The sequence below is a fragment of the Akebia trifoliata genome, chromosome 8 (genome assembly GCF_017979445.1).
Source record: "Akebia trifoliata isolate Shusen 1 chromosome 8, ASM1797944v1, whole genome shotgun sequence".
In the NCBI taxonomy this organism is placed as follows: Eukaryota; Viridiplantae; Streptophyta; class Magnoliopsida; order Ranunculales; family Lardizabalaceae; genus Akebia; species Akebia trifoliata.
This window is the reverse complement of record NC_141382.1, coordinates 36,261,979-36,279,836: the sequence shown is the minus strand read 5'-3', so window position 1 is coordinate 36,279,836 and position 17,858 is coordinate 36,261,979. Positions and strand designations below refer to the sequence as shown.

The 17,858-nt window shown below is 36.4% G+C and overlaps 1 protein-coding gene across 2 annotated transcripts; it reads left to right on the top strand.

Moving 5' to 3' along the window:
- Positions 1-3,275: 3,275 nt before the first annotated feature.
- On the top strand, positions 3,276-16,781 carry CAC1 (chloroplastic acetylcoenzyme A carboxylase 1). Of its 2 annotated transcripts, none has more exons than XM_086451615.1 (7): positions 3,276-3,526; positions 4,140-4,193; positions 4,335-4,453; positions 4,531-4,837; positions 4,961-5,032; positions 16,316-16,381; positions 16,482-16,781. In XM_086451615.1, exons 1-7 carry the CDS (start codon positions 3,368-3,370, stop codon positions 16,503-16,505), a joined length of 801 nt encoding a protein of 266 aa, XP_086307741.1. In that variant the 5' UTR covers positions 3,276-3,367; the 3' UTR covers positions 16,506-16,781. The 2 variants fall into 2 exon arrangements, with proteins under 2 accessions (XP_086307741.1, XP_086307740.1); XM_086451614.1 differs by having other exon boundaries at positions 3,277-3,526; positions 4,287-4,453.
- The last annotated feature ends 1,077 nt before the right edge of the window (positions 16,782-17,858 follow it).

The following is a 17,858-nucleotide window of genomic DNA, read 5'->3' as shown; positions in this document are numbered from 1 at the left end:
GTAGTCTGTTTTTGTATTATGATGTTAAAGACCCAAGGGAGAGTTCTTGACTCTCAAGACCATTGCCTAGATAATTGGCAATCCCCTCCAAGTTCTTCTCTGCATTTGGCAAAATGCTAGGGACTTAGGCCCTTTTGTCCTTCAAAAGAATTCTCTAGAATATAGGAAGGAATTATTCTCGTTACCCCAACTTGTTAAGACTCAAGGGAGGGTAAGTGACCCTTCATGGGTGGATAATTGCATGCCACCAACAAGGTTTTCATGCAAATTAAGCTCTTCTCAATTGCGTAGACAATTTAATCCTTCAAAATATTGTCTAGAGACCTTGAAGACATTTACACTCTTAACGCTTGATCTTCACAATTGGTAAAACTTATATGTGATAGTGTAATTGACCATCAAGTCCTCCATATTCAAATGTGTTCAAGTGTATTCAAGGTGGTTTACTTGAAATTAACTTAAACTTGTAGTGTGTGGACATTTTTTTTTTCTTAAGGGTCTCCTATAAATAGTGGAGGCTCTCGAGGTAATAAATTTTTTTCCCTCCTAAAATTCTTTTCTTAAAAGCTTACAAGATCCCAAATCCAACCTCAAACCCTTTTGAATTCTAGTCTTAAAGATTCAAGGAGGAGAAGAAGCAGACCAAGGTCGGAACATCATAATTTTGAGTTCAGAATAAGCTCCTCGAGAGCATCCATGCATATCTCCATACACATCATCATCATCATCATCCATGTAATCTAAACATCATAGTTGGCTAAATAAGGTTAGGGAGAACACTCTCATCATGAGGTGATCCCCTAGATCTGTAAAGTCTAATAAGTTCCCTTGGGAACATTTTGCATGCATACAGCTAATACATTCACTTAGACACTTAATGCATACATGTATTTTAAAGCATAACAATGGTGAAGGTCATTAGAAGGTACCCTCATCATGGGTAGTTTCTCAAATCCTCACCTACAAAAATTGAGCTCATTCTTGAGCACATTTTCATGAGGCATGGATCATCAAAACTGACAAAAGTTAAAAAAGTGCTACCCTTATGGGTTGACACTCCCAACTCAAAGCAAACAAAAAAATCCCAATCAGTGGGAGCGTCTCACTCTCATCACAACATACATCTGTACTCATACAAATTCTCATGCACATAAATTCATGCATGCATAAATCACCATATTACTAACAAAAGTAGTCTAAGTCTTCACACTTGGCCATAGTCTAGGTAACCACCAACTTGGTCGGTAGATTTGGTAAGACGGGGTGCCTAACACCTTCCCCATACTTCAACTGAACCTCCTTACTTGAAGCTCTTGGTGAAGACTAGTTTGGGAGTTATTTTCAAAGATAAAATGATTTTATAAAATTGGATTTTAAATGATCATTCGTACCTTGATTTCATGAATGGTGGTGACTCCAAAATCCAAGTAGAGCGGAGATTTCTTGAATGAGATTTAAACACATATCTATAGGTCCTCTCCAAATATTGAAATGGGTTAACAAAACCTATAATAGTTGCTTTGCCAAAAATATAGGTTGTCGTAGATATCCAACAAACGCCTTCATTCCCCCTTGACCTCATTTTTTTGTACCAATACTTGACCTCAGTCTTATCCAATGGACAAATGTAAATAACCTCATTACCAAAAACCAAAAAAATATTTTGAATTCCCTTTCAAGTAAAATTACTATCATAGTTTTCCAACTTAAGTTTAATAGGATTTTTGAAGTCGAAGATGATGAGTTTCATACGTTTTTGGGTTACAAGATGAAAATGAGGGTATTTAGATCAATTTTTTTTGTTGGTGTAGAAAAAGAAGAAAAGGTCTAGTACGTGTCATTACTTTGAAAAATGAGTTGGGGGTAACACAAATATTCACCAAAGTTCAAAGGGGTGTATAATGTCCCAAAAGATTGAAAGAGGAGAGGGAGTGCAAAAATCAGAGGGAGGCGGGGACAACAGGGTCAAAGGGGCATGTAATTAGTTGAAAACACGGGGATATCTTTAATTAACATCAAAATGTAAGGGTATCTAAAATACCCGAAAAACACACACACATGCGCGCACACACACACAAATAATAATAATAATAATAATAAAATGGACAACTGCTATTGGCATCTCAACTTTTACTTATTACATCCTAATTTTTTGAATTATTTATCACACCCAACTAAAGATTAAGACACACTCTTCAAACATGATAAAGGTTTGGCTCAAATTGTAATCTTGAGTTCTTGACAGTACAAAAATATTATGACACAATCAAACAATTTCAATAACTATTTACAATTATGATTAGGCCCATAAAATCATAAATTCAAAAATAAAAATCTAGCACCAAAAAAATGAAAGAGGGCTTCTATTGGCATCTAGCTTTTACTTATTCTAAAAAATTCATTTATTTTCTATTTTTTAAGTGGGGTGTAATAAGTAAAAGTTGAGGTGCCAATAGCAACTCTAAAAAATTAAGTGGGGATAGTTGTCTGCGTGGCATGTCTTGGTTGGAATTTTAAGAAGCTGGTTGAAACATTTCAAAATAAAATTGGGTAGGAAATAAGTCAGTTTCATTTTGAGATAAACAGTTTCATTGATTTTGTACAAAACTCTGTATCCCAAGTTTTAAGGCCTCCTTTGATTTTGAGATTCCAAGACAAAGCACAATTCCTCCATCACACCCGATTGATACAAGCATTTTTGCAATCCACTAAAGAATATGGTTGGAAGTTCAACTTTTAAGGGCCTAATACTACTTGTAAACTAAGTGTTGAAGTTGTTTTGAATATGATAATGCTTTGTAATGTTGAGGTAATAACTTGAATCATATTTTTGTTACGTTTGAATGGTGTGTTTTAATCTTTAATTAGGGTGCGATAAATAACTTAAGAAATTGCGGTGTTATAACCATGATTTTAAAATTTGTTTTGATGTCTCATCTCGTTCATGCATGAGACCAAATTGTCTTGAACGAGTTTTTTGATACATTTGAGTTATCTCGTTCAACAATATAAAAAAATGAATTGTGATTTTAAATCTCAATCCAATACGCTTGACGTATCTATCCGTCTCGTTTGTGAATAATACCGAAACGTCTCGGACGAGTTGTCTCGATCTCGGAGGAGATGCTAATAACAGCTCTTAAAAAATATGATTTGAACCAACAAATGTGAATATGTGATTTCCCATCAAACAGGATACTAACCCGACCCGAACCGAACCTGTCCGTTGACACCTGAAGAAACAGAGCTCTCGGTTTCATCGACTCAACTGACTCCTCTCTTGAAAACACATGCCCTAAGACGGACTTCTCCGAACTCTCTCTCTCTTATATAATTCAACTAAATTGCTTCACATTCTGATCTAAAAATGGCATCTTTGCTTCCATCACCTTCTGTATCTCTATCTCTAACCAAAACCTCCTCATTTTCTCCATCTTCGTCTTCTTTGTTTTCTAGCAACTCTTCCAATGGGGTTTCATTCTGTCTCTCTTCCAATTCCAAGCCAAATCTCCGGGTTTTTTCCAAGGTAACTCTCTCTGCACACTCTTCAAATGTTCAAGATTTTAAATTTGAGTGAAATTCGAAAATTTCAAACCCATTGTTTACATTTCTGTCAATTTCGACTATGTCCTGTTTGCAACATTTTTTTTTATAGAATCTGAGGCCGAAATGAAGATTCAGAATGTTGAATTTTTTTTTTCTGAGTTCGTTTGGTTTATGAGTTTGTTGTATGTAGCATCACGAAATTTTGTTAAATTGGTGAAAATCTCAAAATGGGAAAGATTTTCTCCTTTGAGTTTGTGATTGGAGTGATTGATCTTGAATTGTGGTGCTTCATATAAATTGGTGATACTTCGGTTGTTTCCATAATTGACATAAAAACTATACTTTTCATTGGTTTATGATCTTGAAAAATCGAAACATGGATAGGATAAATAACTATTTTTGAGTGCATGAAAGTTGCAAACTCTGCTTCTTCTTTTTTTGGGATCGGTAATGGCAAGCCTGTTTTTAATGAGATCAGTAATGCGGTGATGGCAGGAATAGAACCCATGTCTATGGTATCATCACCCATAGACTTCAACTCTGCTACTTTTATATGAAGTAATAATGATTTTGTTAAAATTTGGACTCTGTAGGGTATGAAAGCTAGTTGGAATCATTCCACTTTGGTAAAAGCCCAATTGAATGAGGTGAGATTCTGCCAGTGTTTTTCATTCAATGGTCTGGTTTCTGTTTTTCGTTCTTTCGCAAACTTGTTTTTGGAACCATCTATTGATTTCAAGGTTGCCGTCAATGGGTCCTCAAACACTGCGGAAACTCCCGTATCCAAGACTGAAGGACCCACATTGGAAGAAAAGGATGTTAAGCCAGTAGATGAGCCTTCTCCATCAGTTTTGGCTTCGGAGGAATCTGTCTCCGAGTTTGTGAAACAAGTTGCAAGCCTTGTTAAGTAAGCAAACAAGCAAATCGATTTTACATTCTAATACCCAACAAGATTGGTGTTGGTCATGTATATTTGTTTTGCAGGCTTGTCGACTCTAAAGATATCATGGAGTTGCAGTTGAAGCATCTTGATTGTGAACTAATTATCCGTAAAAAGGAGGCTTTGCCTCAACCACTCTCACCCGCTCCTGTCGTTATGACACATTCGCCCCTGCCATCACCTCTCCCACCTGTGGCTGCTCCAACACATTCTGCTCCTACTCCTCCAACCCCAACCCATGCGCCTCCACCTGTTGCCAAGTCATCCAAGCCATCCATTCCAGCCCTTAAATGCCCCATGGCAGGAACATTTTACCGAAACCCTGGACCTGGTGAACCTCCATTTGTGAAGGTGATTCTTTTTCATTTAAATAGTTTTAATCTTGATTGTGATTCCTTAATGGTTGTTAAAAGCTATTTGGCATTGTGGTGTATTTTATTCTAGTATGGTTTACACTAAGTGTTCTTCCCTTAGGTTGGAGACAAAGTTCAAAAGGGACAGGTCTTGTGCATCATCGAAGCAATGAAATTGATGAACGAGATTGAGGTAAGGCTGACTTCCTATCTCTGCTATGTCTTTAAAGTTCATTTGACTGTGCTAGTTAATATTTAATTTATTACAATATTTCATTCTGTTCTTGGATGAAATCAGAATGTTGACCGAAATGGAACGAAAAAAAAGAATTGTAGAAAAGTAATTGTTAAGTCTCAATCTGAGAGCTTGACAGGAATTTATAATAATAAAAAAGTCGAAAAACAAGATTGTCCTTATATATAAGAAATAAATAAAAGCTATTACTAGAAAACAACTAGAACTAAAATAACAACTACATTATTTCCAATACTCCCCTTCAAGTTGGGGCAAATATATCAATTAAACCTAACTTGACAAGGTGAGAATTAGTGATAGAAGGACCAACAGATTTCGTAAACATGTCGACAAGCTGATCTGAAGAAGGTACGAAGACTATTTGAAGATCACCAGATCGAATTTTTTCTCTGAGAAAGTGAATATCAACCTCAATATGTTTAATTTTTTCATGAACAACTGAGTCAGAAGCAAGCATGATAGCGGACTTATTGTCACAGAGCAAAGTAGAAGAACCAGAAACAGAAAATCCCAACTCTGTCAACAAAGATCGAAGCCAAATTAGCTCACATGTGCCAAGGGCCATAACACGATACTCAGCTTCAACAAAAGATGAGAAATCACATTTTGTTTATTACTTTTCCACGAGATAAGGTTATCACTATAAAAAAATATAGAAACCAGAGGTAGATCTTCTATCTATGAGAGAACCGACATAATCAGCATCTGTAAAACAAGACAAATGTGACTGAGTAGAGGAAGAGTAGAAAAGCCCAAGATTAGGATGCGACTTCAAGTAACGAATAATGCAATAAATACATCACAATGAGAAGTACACGGAGTATGCATAAACTAACTAACCACATTGACCGTAAAGGAAAAGTCCAGTCTAGTGTTAGTCAAATAAATCAGATGATGTACAAGTCTCTGATAAGAAGAAAGAACCGATAAATGATCACTAGAGTCAGCATGAAGACGATGATTCTGATTTATAGAGGAGGAAGCAAGACGATAACCAAGCATCTCAGTGTCTTGAAGAAGATCCAATGTGTATTTGCGTTGAAATAATGAAATACCAAGGCGAGAGCGGGCCATTTTAATCCTCAAGAAGTATTTGAGGGGACCCAAGTCCTTAATCGCTAAAACACGACCCAATAATATCTTTACTCTGTCAATCCACTGTACATCATCTCCAGTCAGGATAATATCATCTCATAAATTAGAACAATGGTGCAACGACCATTCAATCCTCGACGAACAAAACAAGTATGATCTAAGTGGCATCTAGAGAACTCCATAGATAAAATAACTTCAGAAAAAACGTTGAAGCCAGGCTCACGGAGACTACTTCAGGTCATACAAAGATTTGAGAAGGAGACATACTTTCCTAGAATACTCCCCTTGAAGACGAAACTCAAAAGGGGGGTCCATACAGATAACCTCAGCCAGATCAACATTCACAAAGCCATTCTTCACATCGAGATGGCGAAGAGGTCACAAGTAACATGCAACTAAAAAGATAAGAAGGTGGAGTCTGCGTAAATCCCTTAACAACTAGACGAGCTTTGTATCGATCAATAGTGTCATCTACCAGATACTTGCCATTGAAAATCCATTTACAATCAGTAGTCCATTCCCCAGAGGGAAGGGGAATAAACTCCCAGGTATAATTCTTCTACAAAGCATCCATCTCAATAATCATGGTTGCAGTCCACTGAAGATCTCGTAAAGCCTTTGAAACAGACCGGGGAACTTTAATAGAAGTAATAACGGCAAAGTAGGCCTAATAAGAAGGAGAGAGTCTTTGATAGGAAACAAACTGAGCAATAAGATGATTAGTAACACACCCCTACTTACCTTTGCGAAGTGCAATAGGTAAGTAAGAGTCAGAAACAGATGGGATAAGAGCCGGGGTAGGAGCTACTATACCTGAGCCCAAGGAAGAGGTTGGCAAGGTTGGAGATGGGCGAGGGCTACGAGAGTAAACCTTAAGTGTTGGCGAAGTTGGATTGAAGACCGGAGAAGGCAACACTATAGGAGAAGGAGTATAAGAAGAGTCCTGCAAAGAAGATGTGGTACGAAAGTAGGGAACATTTTCAAAAAAAGTGGCATCCATAGAATGTATGACATGATGAGAAATAGAATCATAAAAACGATACCCCTTTGACATGGATGAGTAACCTAAGAAAACATATCGAATGGCTTTGTCATCTAATTTCATGCGATGAGGGGTGCGGTCCTGAACAAAGCAAGTGCATCAAAAAACTTTGTAATCGGAAAGAGGGTGCTATCAGGGCGAAGAACATGAAGAGGCATCTGTCCCCTTAAAGTGCGACGCGAAACACGGTTAAGAAGAAAAATCACAGTGAGGACCGCCATGCTCCAATATAACTTTAGAACACGCATGCCTTGAAGAAGGCATCAGACAATGTTCATAAGGTGGCAATTCTTGTTTTTCACCACCCTATTTTGCTCAGGGATGTAGGGATAGGTCTACTAGTGAAGCATACCATGCTCACAAAATAATCTAGTTGCTATTTTAGTCCTAATTGTTGTTGCAAGCCACAGAACCCAACTTAATTGCTGCAGCAAGCCCAAAAAAACACCCTAGACACCCTAGTTGGTGTTGCAGGACTTCACAACAACAATGGTCGAAATTCTATCGTAGGGCAAAAAACACAGCACATAAAGCTATTGCATCATGTGAAAAATGGATAAAATCCCTATCATAACATACGATTAAGGGAATGAGAATCGAATAAAAAAAATCCCTGAAAGGGAGACCTTCTAATGAGCTGTTGCTAGGTTATTAGGTCTCAAGATCTAGAGGTATTGAAGAAGGGAGAAAGGAGAAGAGAAGAGAAGGGAAGAAACGTCAAGATCCCAAGAATCGAAGAAGGGCTCGATGGGTCCTCTAGGGTTCTGATACCAAGAAAAATTGTAGAAATGTAACTGTCAAGTCTCAATCCGAGAACTTGGCAGGAATTATAATAATAAAAGAGTCAGAAGACAAAACTACCTTTACATATAAGAAATAAATAAAAACTATTTCTAGAAAACAACTAGGACTAAAGTAACAACTAGATTATTTCTAATACTCTGAACCATGATTGTGAAGAGGTTAGAAAATTGCTTAGAGATTTTTTGTGAAGTGATATGGGAGATGGACACAAATATCACTTAATAGCTCTAAAAAGGCAATAAGTAAGAAAACACAAAAGTAACGAACTTATCTTCTTGGTTAAGTGGCTTTGGAGAATAGGTATTGAACATTCTAACCTTTAGAGAAGGGTTATCTTGGCTAAGTAAGGAATTGGGAATACGAATAAAAAAAAGTATGGAAGTGGGAATACATTTTAAAAAGTATGGAAGCAAGAATCTTGGTTGAGATAGTGGTGAGTTATGATCTATGTACGGATTTAGTGCCTACAAATGCGATCAAAATAGGTATCATGAATTTTTCATGGTGGCTAGAGGTGATAGGGTTTGTTTTTAAAGAGATTGGTGGTATGCAGTGTCTTCTTTCCAGGTTGAGTTGTCAAATTTACTGTAACAAGAAAAAAAACATTTGATGTAGGAGTTTTTGGTTGGTTCTAGTGATGAGTCATCATTGGACTTTAGACTCGGAAGGAATCTCAACGATCAAAGTTGAAATTCATGGCTAGTCTATTAACTCATATCAATGATGTTTCCTACTCCCGTACAGATAAAAAAACAATTGTCGTTGAGTAATCAAGATGGCTCTTTCATAAATAGTTATATATACTTTGCTTGGAAGCTAATTCTATTTCTAGTGCTAATATTCTTGGTTCATACTTTTGGGGCTAGAAAATCCAGTCCAAGGTGGCCTTTTTGTTTGGTTTGCATCTCGATAAAATCCTTAATGATGACCATTTAATTAGTTTCATAAGAATCATTGTTGACTTCTGTTTTTACGGATAAGCTAGTAGGAAATCCGTTAATCAGCCTTATTCATTGCACCATTGCAAGGGAATTATGGGCTACCTTCTTCAACTTGTTTGGCGTTTGTTGGATGTTGCCTTTTTTCTATGTTGAACCTCTTCTAAAGCTGGTATGTTTCAATCTTCTCTTCTAAATAAGGAATATTAGGGAGTTTTTGAGTGTACTGGATCCTCTTAAAAGAGCCTAATAGGTGGCCATTTGGTGAAAGGAAGGAAAAACTGAGGATATTGTTTTGAACACTAAGCTCTCCCTTTGGTCTAAAAAGTATAGAATCTTACTTTTGAAAACCTATTATTAATGTGGGATACCATTGTATGGAGAGACAGTGACATAGGGTAGAACACACAAACTTGAAGTTTATGTTAAATCTGGTTCTAGGATGAAATCCCAAGAACTAAGAGTAATAAAGAATCTCTATGTCGAGCAAAATAGACTAGAAACTTTAATCTAAGGTTGAGATTGATGGAAATCAATCGCAAACACTAAAATTAAGAACCAATATTGGACTCTTATACTAAAAAAAAACAAAGAAAGGGAAGAAAAGTCTCTTCTTTTATTAATCAATCTTCAAAAAAACTTATTTCGTTGAAATTTGTTTATTTGAGTTCCTAATATAGATAACTCCATAACAACTTAGAAACCTTTTAAAATACTAAAAAGTAATTTCTTAATCTATCTATAACATATTACTAACCTTCTAATCTTATTAGAACTCAATTTGGATGGATATCTAAAAGGACTTCTAATTATTACTTAAAAAATAAGAACAAATTTAAAACATAAAACAAATTAGAAATTAGCTAGGAAAAGAAACTTTTTGAAATTGAAATAGAAACTAACTAGGACTACTTAAGCAATTAAAAAAATAGAAACTCAATTAAAGAAAGAGTCCTAAGAGAAGAGAAGTTGGACTAGGTCTTGTGGACCAGTCAAAGCTTGGGTCGAGTTGACTCGGTCAATGTTGCCGAGTTGACTCGGTCAATACTGCCGAGTTGACTTGGTCTATGTTGTTAATTTCTTCCTTCGATGCATCTTAACTCGATCATAGGCATTGAGATAAGTGTGGGCACGCCTATCTACATTAGAAAATTAATTAATTATGCTTTTATATGTTTTAGGAACCTCGACCTTCTAGGGTTCTTATTCTTAAAAAAAATTTACCTATAATAAATGGAAAAAAGATAAATAAGGACATTATATGAAACTCGAGAGTTCCCATCCAATTCCAAAAAGGAGAAAAAAGAGCATTGTATCTCATTGTGAAGGAGATGATCCACCTTTTATATTCCTTGCCTTTTTTTATTTTGTGGTGTCTCTTGTTCTTTCGGCTTTTTGGTAAGCTTCTTCACCTTTGTGGCTAGCGTTAATTTTTTTTTATTTATTAATAAATTTGACACTAACAAAAAAGAAAGGACGATCATCACAGGGAAAGACTTGTAAGAATGCCTCTTTGAAGATTTTGGAACCCCTGCTTATAAGATGATTGATTGTCAAGATTTTATCTAAAGTCATTGCCCAAAAAAAGTGATACTTTGGATGAGGTAGAAAACTTCCAAACAAAGTAATCCATGAAGGAAGGACAGGTAGGATTTTGTGGAGATTGGCACCATTTGTGATTTGTTGGGGACTTTGGAAAGAGAAAAACAAGAAAATTTGGAAGGAAAGTATAACTCAATGCAAGCTAACATCATTAATTTCAAAACATGTATTTTTCTTTCTTCCAAACTCTATAAAATGTTTAGAGGGAGGGGTTGAGTGTTTGATGCTTAGATAGGATCTTTTGTTGTAGGGACAAAGAGGTTGTTTCATGGTTTTGTTGATTTAGATTGTATTACTTTGGCCATGAATGCCTAAGTGCTTAGGTTGGTTTTCTTGACCACCAAACACTCCTAAGAGTGAATTCTTTACACCTTTCAAAAACAAAAGAAGGAGGCTCTTAACTTAAATGCACAAGGCCTTGTAAATGGATCTAATTGTGGAATTGTCGTTGATGGACCATATTCAGATGCACTTCTTAGGTTCAAAATTACATGGGATAAAACCGTTCATGTTACTTCCTTTATCTCCCAATTATTAGTGCTTCCTTTAAGGCCCATATTTCTAGATCCCCTTTTTCCTCAATAATTATATTTCATCACCACCCCTGGCAAACTTGAGATAATATAAATCACAGGTATTCATCCTTCAGCTTAGTGTTAGCACACCATAAATCCCCTCAACTTAATTGTGTCAAGCATCTCAATAGAAAGCGAATGCTACTTTTGAATGACTGAAAGTTTTTAGCAATGCTTTCACATATTGCTGTATCGTAGGAAGAATAAGATCATCGTGCACGAACCATGTTCACTGCGCCCATATTTACTCCAATTTATTTTTTCCATCCCACATCTCTTTAATCATCTACCTTGTAGAGCCAAATTCATTATTTTAGTATATCTAAAATCTACACTTCTGGTTGATTTGGATTCACGTACTTTTTCCATCTTACTAAGTGGCTCTTATGGTCTGCCTTCCTTTCTTGCCCATAAGAAATATCTCATCGAACTTTCCTGCTTAGAAGCAAGGCCCATAAGAATGTGAACATGGAAAAATAATAGATTGGAAGGCTAGCAAGTGTACTCCTAGTTAGAGTTACATTCTCACCCTTTGATAAATATCTTCTTTATCAAGATGAAAGAAGAAAAAAACAAAATGAGATTCTCATCAAATGGAGTGCCCACATACTTATTTGGAATCTTTAGAGCATCGAATCCTATATGGATTTAGCCTTATTGCTTGCCTCCCAAAGAAGCCCAAAGTACAATGGAGCAAATTTCAAATCCCTCAGCCAATATCCATAACCAATGCTGTAATTTTTTCTTTTACTTTACCAACTTTGAATGCCACGCTCTTTGATTAATCCAGGAACTGACGCAACACATTAAAATATGCAAATATGCTTGCTCTCGAATTTCCATGACAAAGAAGATAGTATTATTCTCAAACTGAAGGTGAAAAATCATTGGATCTGATTGACAATCTTTAAAGCCTTCCAACATACCAACTTTAAATGCCTCATTCGTCGTTCTACAGTGAGCCTCAACCATCATAATGAATAGGATGGGAGAAAGGGGAGGGGACCCCTATCTAAAGACCTTTAAACTTCTAAAATGAGTTGGAGACCAATTTATCAATATTGGAAAAAAGTTGTAGACATGCATACCTTTTACCTTTACCTCTTTGTGATGTAAAACTCTGTCATTTCCAATAAGTAGTTGAGATAAAACCAGTCTGTACCAATCTTGCATAAGACACCAAGCTTGCCACCTCCTGTTCTCGAACTGATGCATTTACTAGTGTAAATGGTGCCAGATGAACGGCCACGTTGAGAGCATCGTAACAAGACACACGACAGAACTTGTCGTAACATTACCAGAACCTTCTTGTTCGCACTAGATCATCATAACTATTGAAGGATGGAAAGACCTTATCTATTTGAGTATGTATCACTTCAAAACTTAGTGATGTAGTGATGAATGTCACCATCTCCTCTAAGGGGAGGGGCGAGGGGGGGGGGGGGGTGACAAGGTTCAAAGGTATGGAAGTCACGGGGAGGAGAAAGTTTTTGTTGACGCCTTTGGTAAAATGTCCTCACGGTGGGAACACATCTCTAAAATGTGAGGATGCTTGATGGGAAGCATGATTGTGACAAGTAGTTAATGGTGGAGGGTGTCAGAGCACATTTTGACACTAGTATCAAACATAATAGGTGTATCTAGATTTCAATTATGGTTTTATGTTATGAGAGGGGCATCTCTTTCTTTTGCTCCATAACCTGATACCATAACAAATTTCACCTAGAAGGGCATGTTCGTCCTTTTACATCCCATCTACATATAAGTAGAGGTCTAGGTATGGTGAGGAAGGACAAGAAGATCAATGATAGACACATACACCACACACAAGAGAAGAATACTCTCTGTCTCTCTCTCTCAGATAGAAACCCTAAGTCCTTAAGGGCCTTGGTGCTTTCACGCCATCCATCTCCTCCTTCCCTCTTTTGCGGTGCCTTGTCCTTCTCATCTCATCCCTCTCATCCTACTTGATGTCAAACATAAGCTAAGACCTTAGCCACATCATATATCTCCATTTTCCTCCCCTACAATCAGCAATAATAATGCCATCAAGAATTTGTCTCTCTCTGATCATTGCTCCTTGGAAAGAGGTAATAACCAAAAGGAAAGACCTTTTTTGGCCTCAATTCAAGCATCTAAGGTACAATCTTATTCACAGTGAGTCTTTCTGCTTGCTTATGTATAATCTTTGAGCTCTTCAGCTCCTTGGGAACTAAAGCTTCAAAAGTACTGTTTAACCTCTAAGTCAAGGAACACATCTTGTTAGAATTCCCTAATAACTACCAGACACCATACCTTACATGGCTCAACATCTTTTGAAGAAAGGATCAGAAAACCAATAGGGCCTGATTTCTTAAAGCCCTAATCGCCAGTAGGCCTCACTGACAGTTGTTTGTGAAGTTGATTACCGGCCAAAGATGACACCATCCAGCCTAGGATCAAAGGATCTCTCCTCTGTATACAATATGAAACAGAACTCCCCATTCTTTTCCCCTATCTGATATACCTTATTATTCTACTACTACTACTGTCAAAGTCAATTTGATGACATTAAAGTAATCTCACACGAACGTGAGGCAAATCCTACAAGGCTCACATAATATCATCTAACTACGTTCAAAATTGCTCCTAAGCTCATGGTTCCTGGACCTTACACTATGTGAGAACCCTGCTGAAATGATATTTCTTAGTTTTGCCCAATGTTGAAATCGAGAAAGCTCCCATCAAGAAGCCTTCAAAAGTCAATACTTCTTTGTCCCATGCAGCTAGAATTCCTTCTAAATCTCCAATTGCTGGTAGAGCAAGCCACCCACAATCTATTAACCCCAAGCCTCCAATTTTACTCTTTTATTGATTTTAGTCTCTTGTTACACTACCAAATTAGCTTTCTACATCTTATCTAAGCTATAGTTGTGGACTGCCTAGATTTGCTTCCCTTCTATTTATTATCAGTGGTTTGTGTAAGAAGTTGAGGGTGGGATTTAAACCTTGGTTGTATTATTAAAAGAGTCATGCTGCAGTGACCTCAAGATTGGACCTCATATTGCACATCTTGACGTGAAAGTGGATATGAGCCATAGATTCTTTTTCGCTCGTATCTCGATGAAAGTCATCTATGTTTCCCATACACTTTCACGTCAGAGTGTGCGATGTGAGGTCCAATCTTGAGGTCACTTCAGAATTATTCTTATTAAAAGGGTAAATTACACTTTGACTCTCTGTAGTTTGGCATAAGTCCTTGTGGACCATCTAACATTTTGATAATTGCACTTACCTCCATTTCATTAACGATGTTAAAATTCAGATGTTATTTTACTATATTACCCTTTCATTTTATTACCAAAAAAAACTTTTAAAAAGATAATTAAAAATGCCCCCATCTAAGCATTCACACTCTTACGTATGAACCCATTTTTTCTCCGGGATATTTTTATTTATCAAGAAGAATAATATTTTAAAAAGGGAAAAAAGATCTTTATAAAAATACAAGTTATTTTTAACTGTTTGGTTGATGGCAAGTAGATGGAAGGGGGTTAAATGAGCCCCTTAGATAACTATATGGAGGTAAGTGCAATTATCAAAATGTTAGGGGGTCAACTTATAGTTATGCCAAACCACAAGGGGTCAAAGTGTAATTTACCCTTATTAAAACTAAAACTCAGACTTTACTAATTTAGCTTGCTGGGATCTTCATTTGCTTCCCATTACTCTCACTTTTGCCCTCTTCTACGTGCGCATCTGGCAGACCATCTTTTGTTCATGTTCCCATCACGTGGTTTTATCCATTTCTATTGAAGCCTTTGAAACCAACAAAAACTCCCCTATGTCCTCATCTCAACTTTGATTAGAAGGTGCCCACCTCCTTAATATTTATAACGACCTGATTAAAAGCATCACCATCTTTATTGCCATCAGAGCTGTCTCGCAGAGTAACACCTTTCTGGTTTTGAAGCTGGTGATCTATTTGTACTTTGCAAAGAAGCCCCGTTCTCCTATTTAGGATCCTTGTTTTCACATCGCGGATAAAAGATTCAGCCTCCCCATTCATTCAACTTCTTTTAGTATCGTTCGACCTTGTTCCTTTGCTACTATAGAACATCTACCTTTTTTTATTATCAGTAAGCCTGTTTTTAATGAGATTAGTAATTCGATGATGGTGGGAATTGAACCCAAGTCAGGTATTATACCGCAGTCTTCTACTAAGCTAGCTGGCACCTTCAAACATCTACCTCTTTGTTATGGTTGAAATGTGATTAAGATTGAAGATCCATCCAACAGACACGGAACATCAAGGAAATACACAACTGATGAATGAGCAGAAAATGGTGAATGGACACTCAACTAGGTAAATGTAGAAGACAAATCCAATCACCTCCGATAGTGGGTACTTTTTATTTATTTTTTTTAATGAAAGGAATATGAGATCATGGATGAATGTTCTCAAACTAGTGAAAGAGGAAATTATGTATTACAGGCATCAAAAAACATGAAAAATGAGGTAATGTGAATGGAAATAAAGGCTGTTCTATCCCTTACCCACCCCCTTGGTTTTATCATTTGTATTAGTTATCTCTAAGAACACGGATGCCATCTCCCTCCAGCTAATGGAAAATGTGGGAACACTGAAACATGGTTTTAAAGAGGTCAGAAAAGGAAAAGTATGGTATACCCTGTATTTGCATCTTTGTAGTTTACATGACCGTTGGACTGCATAATTCAAAATCCAAATCTCTTATTTACGCATGTTTATAAACACAATGGGTATATGAATTCTGTAGTTCAGATTCAAACATTCGGGTAGTATTCGAAAAGGTAATGCTCATTTTAACATGTCTTGTTGTTGTTTTCCAAAAACATCAATGAACATTTCCAACTTGCCTATCATATCCTTCAGAGATTAGTGCTGATATCCTTTTGAAATACTGTTACAACTTCATTTATATTGGAAACAACAAACTCTGTGTTATATTGTGGTGCATTGTAAAATAAATAATGTAACAGGGTATGGGCATTACTGTTACACATTGCAACTACCATTTTCTAAATCCACGACCGACATTTGTCTGTGGGTAGCAAACTGCATTGAGTTTTTTAATTATTTTTATTCTATTTTAAAGATTTGCCTATTGGTATTACTAATGGGGTGGCTTCAAACTTCCTGTAGGCCGATCAATCAGGAACGGTTGTCGAGATCCTTGTAGAAGATGGTAAGCCCGTCAGTGTAGATCAGGTGAGTTTCCATGATCGCCCCGTTTTCAGGTGTGATGAGTTTGTGTATTTGTACATTTATTTCATTTTATTTTGACTTATTTTTTCTCTCATTTTTACAGCCTTTGTTCCTAATCGAATCATAGGGAGGTGCCACTTCTTGCGGGTTTTTGATGTTTTGATTTTGAGTGAGATTGGTAGGCAGAGATGGAGAGGAGGAAGAAGATCCTCTACTGAATTTCTTGTTTCAAATATTTTGAAAAGTTATATTTAAATAGTCAGAATTTTATTTTTAAAATTTTTAAATTTCAGATTGGAACCTAATCAGAGGTAAGTTTCTTGAGAATCAAGAATAAGAGTGGTGTTTTGGAGTGATACAAAAATACTCCATTTCTTGCCTAAGGCAGGAGTTTTTTTTTACATGACCATTGGATTCATTGTTCAGAGTTCTGTAATTTTGGAATGTTTTGGAAGAATATTTTGATTTTGGGTGAGAACCGAACAAAGCATTGGATGTTTTGGAACTGTTTCAAATTTTATTGAAATATTTTGGAATGTCTCAAAATATTTCGATTGAAACTATTTTGGGTTTTCTCTAAATCAAAACCTTGCATCGGAATGAGATATCAAACCTTGATCGGAGATTAGTAGTTGTTGGCTTGTTTTTGGTGAGATGATATTATTTACCAAGAAAATCATGTAATTTGAAAAGATTGATGTGTTAAAAGTAAGAGTTGGTGTTCTAATAAAAATTATCTTTTTCAACTCACACTTCATTATCATTGCTTCGTTGGAGTTTGTGTGTCCACCAAGGTAGGACACTATAATTATTCTACTTAGTGCGTACGTGGACCTTACCACGTGTTCTCGTACGACCAACATTTGTCTTAAATAAGATAAGATAGGATAATTTAGATATACTCCTCTTGTTTTTGAAATAATGGAGATATACTCCAGAGTTTCAAGCAAATGATAGACCCTTGACTGTAGTCTTCTATCATAGGCTAACATAAAATGATAGAAACACCCCCATCTCTAACCTCTTGCATTCAAACTTGTTCATTAAAGCGGAAAGCATTTCTCAAGTATTTCAACAAGCTATTTTATCTCTCAAAATCTCACCTTATCTGTTTTTTCAATCTTAAAAGGTAATTCCTCTAATAAAATTTTGGAAAACCTTCGTATAGACGTAGAAGATGAACTATTTTGGTCATTTTTTATTAGTCCCAATAGAAGAACATAATCAAGGGTTGTGTAATTAGTTTGAAAAAATATAAGGATATTTCAAGCATTCCCCATATCTCAGAGGGTATGTCTAAATTACCGAGTAAAATAGTGGCATTGACTACGTAATCTTTCCTCTCTCGTAATATAATATAAAATAGAGTCGTGATAAACTGATGCCCCTTTGACATATGCCCCCATTACAGAACCGTAGATCATTTACCTCGATGTAGAAACGATTTACAATTCCGTGATGGGGGCTTATGTCAAAGGGG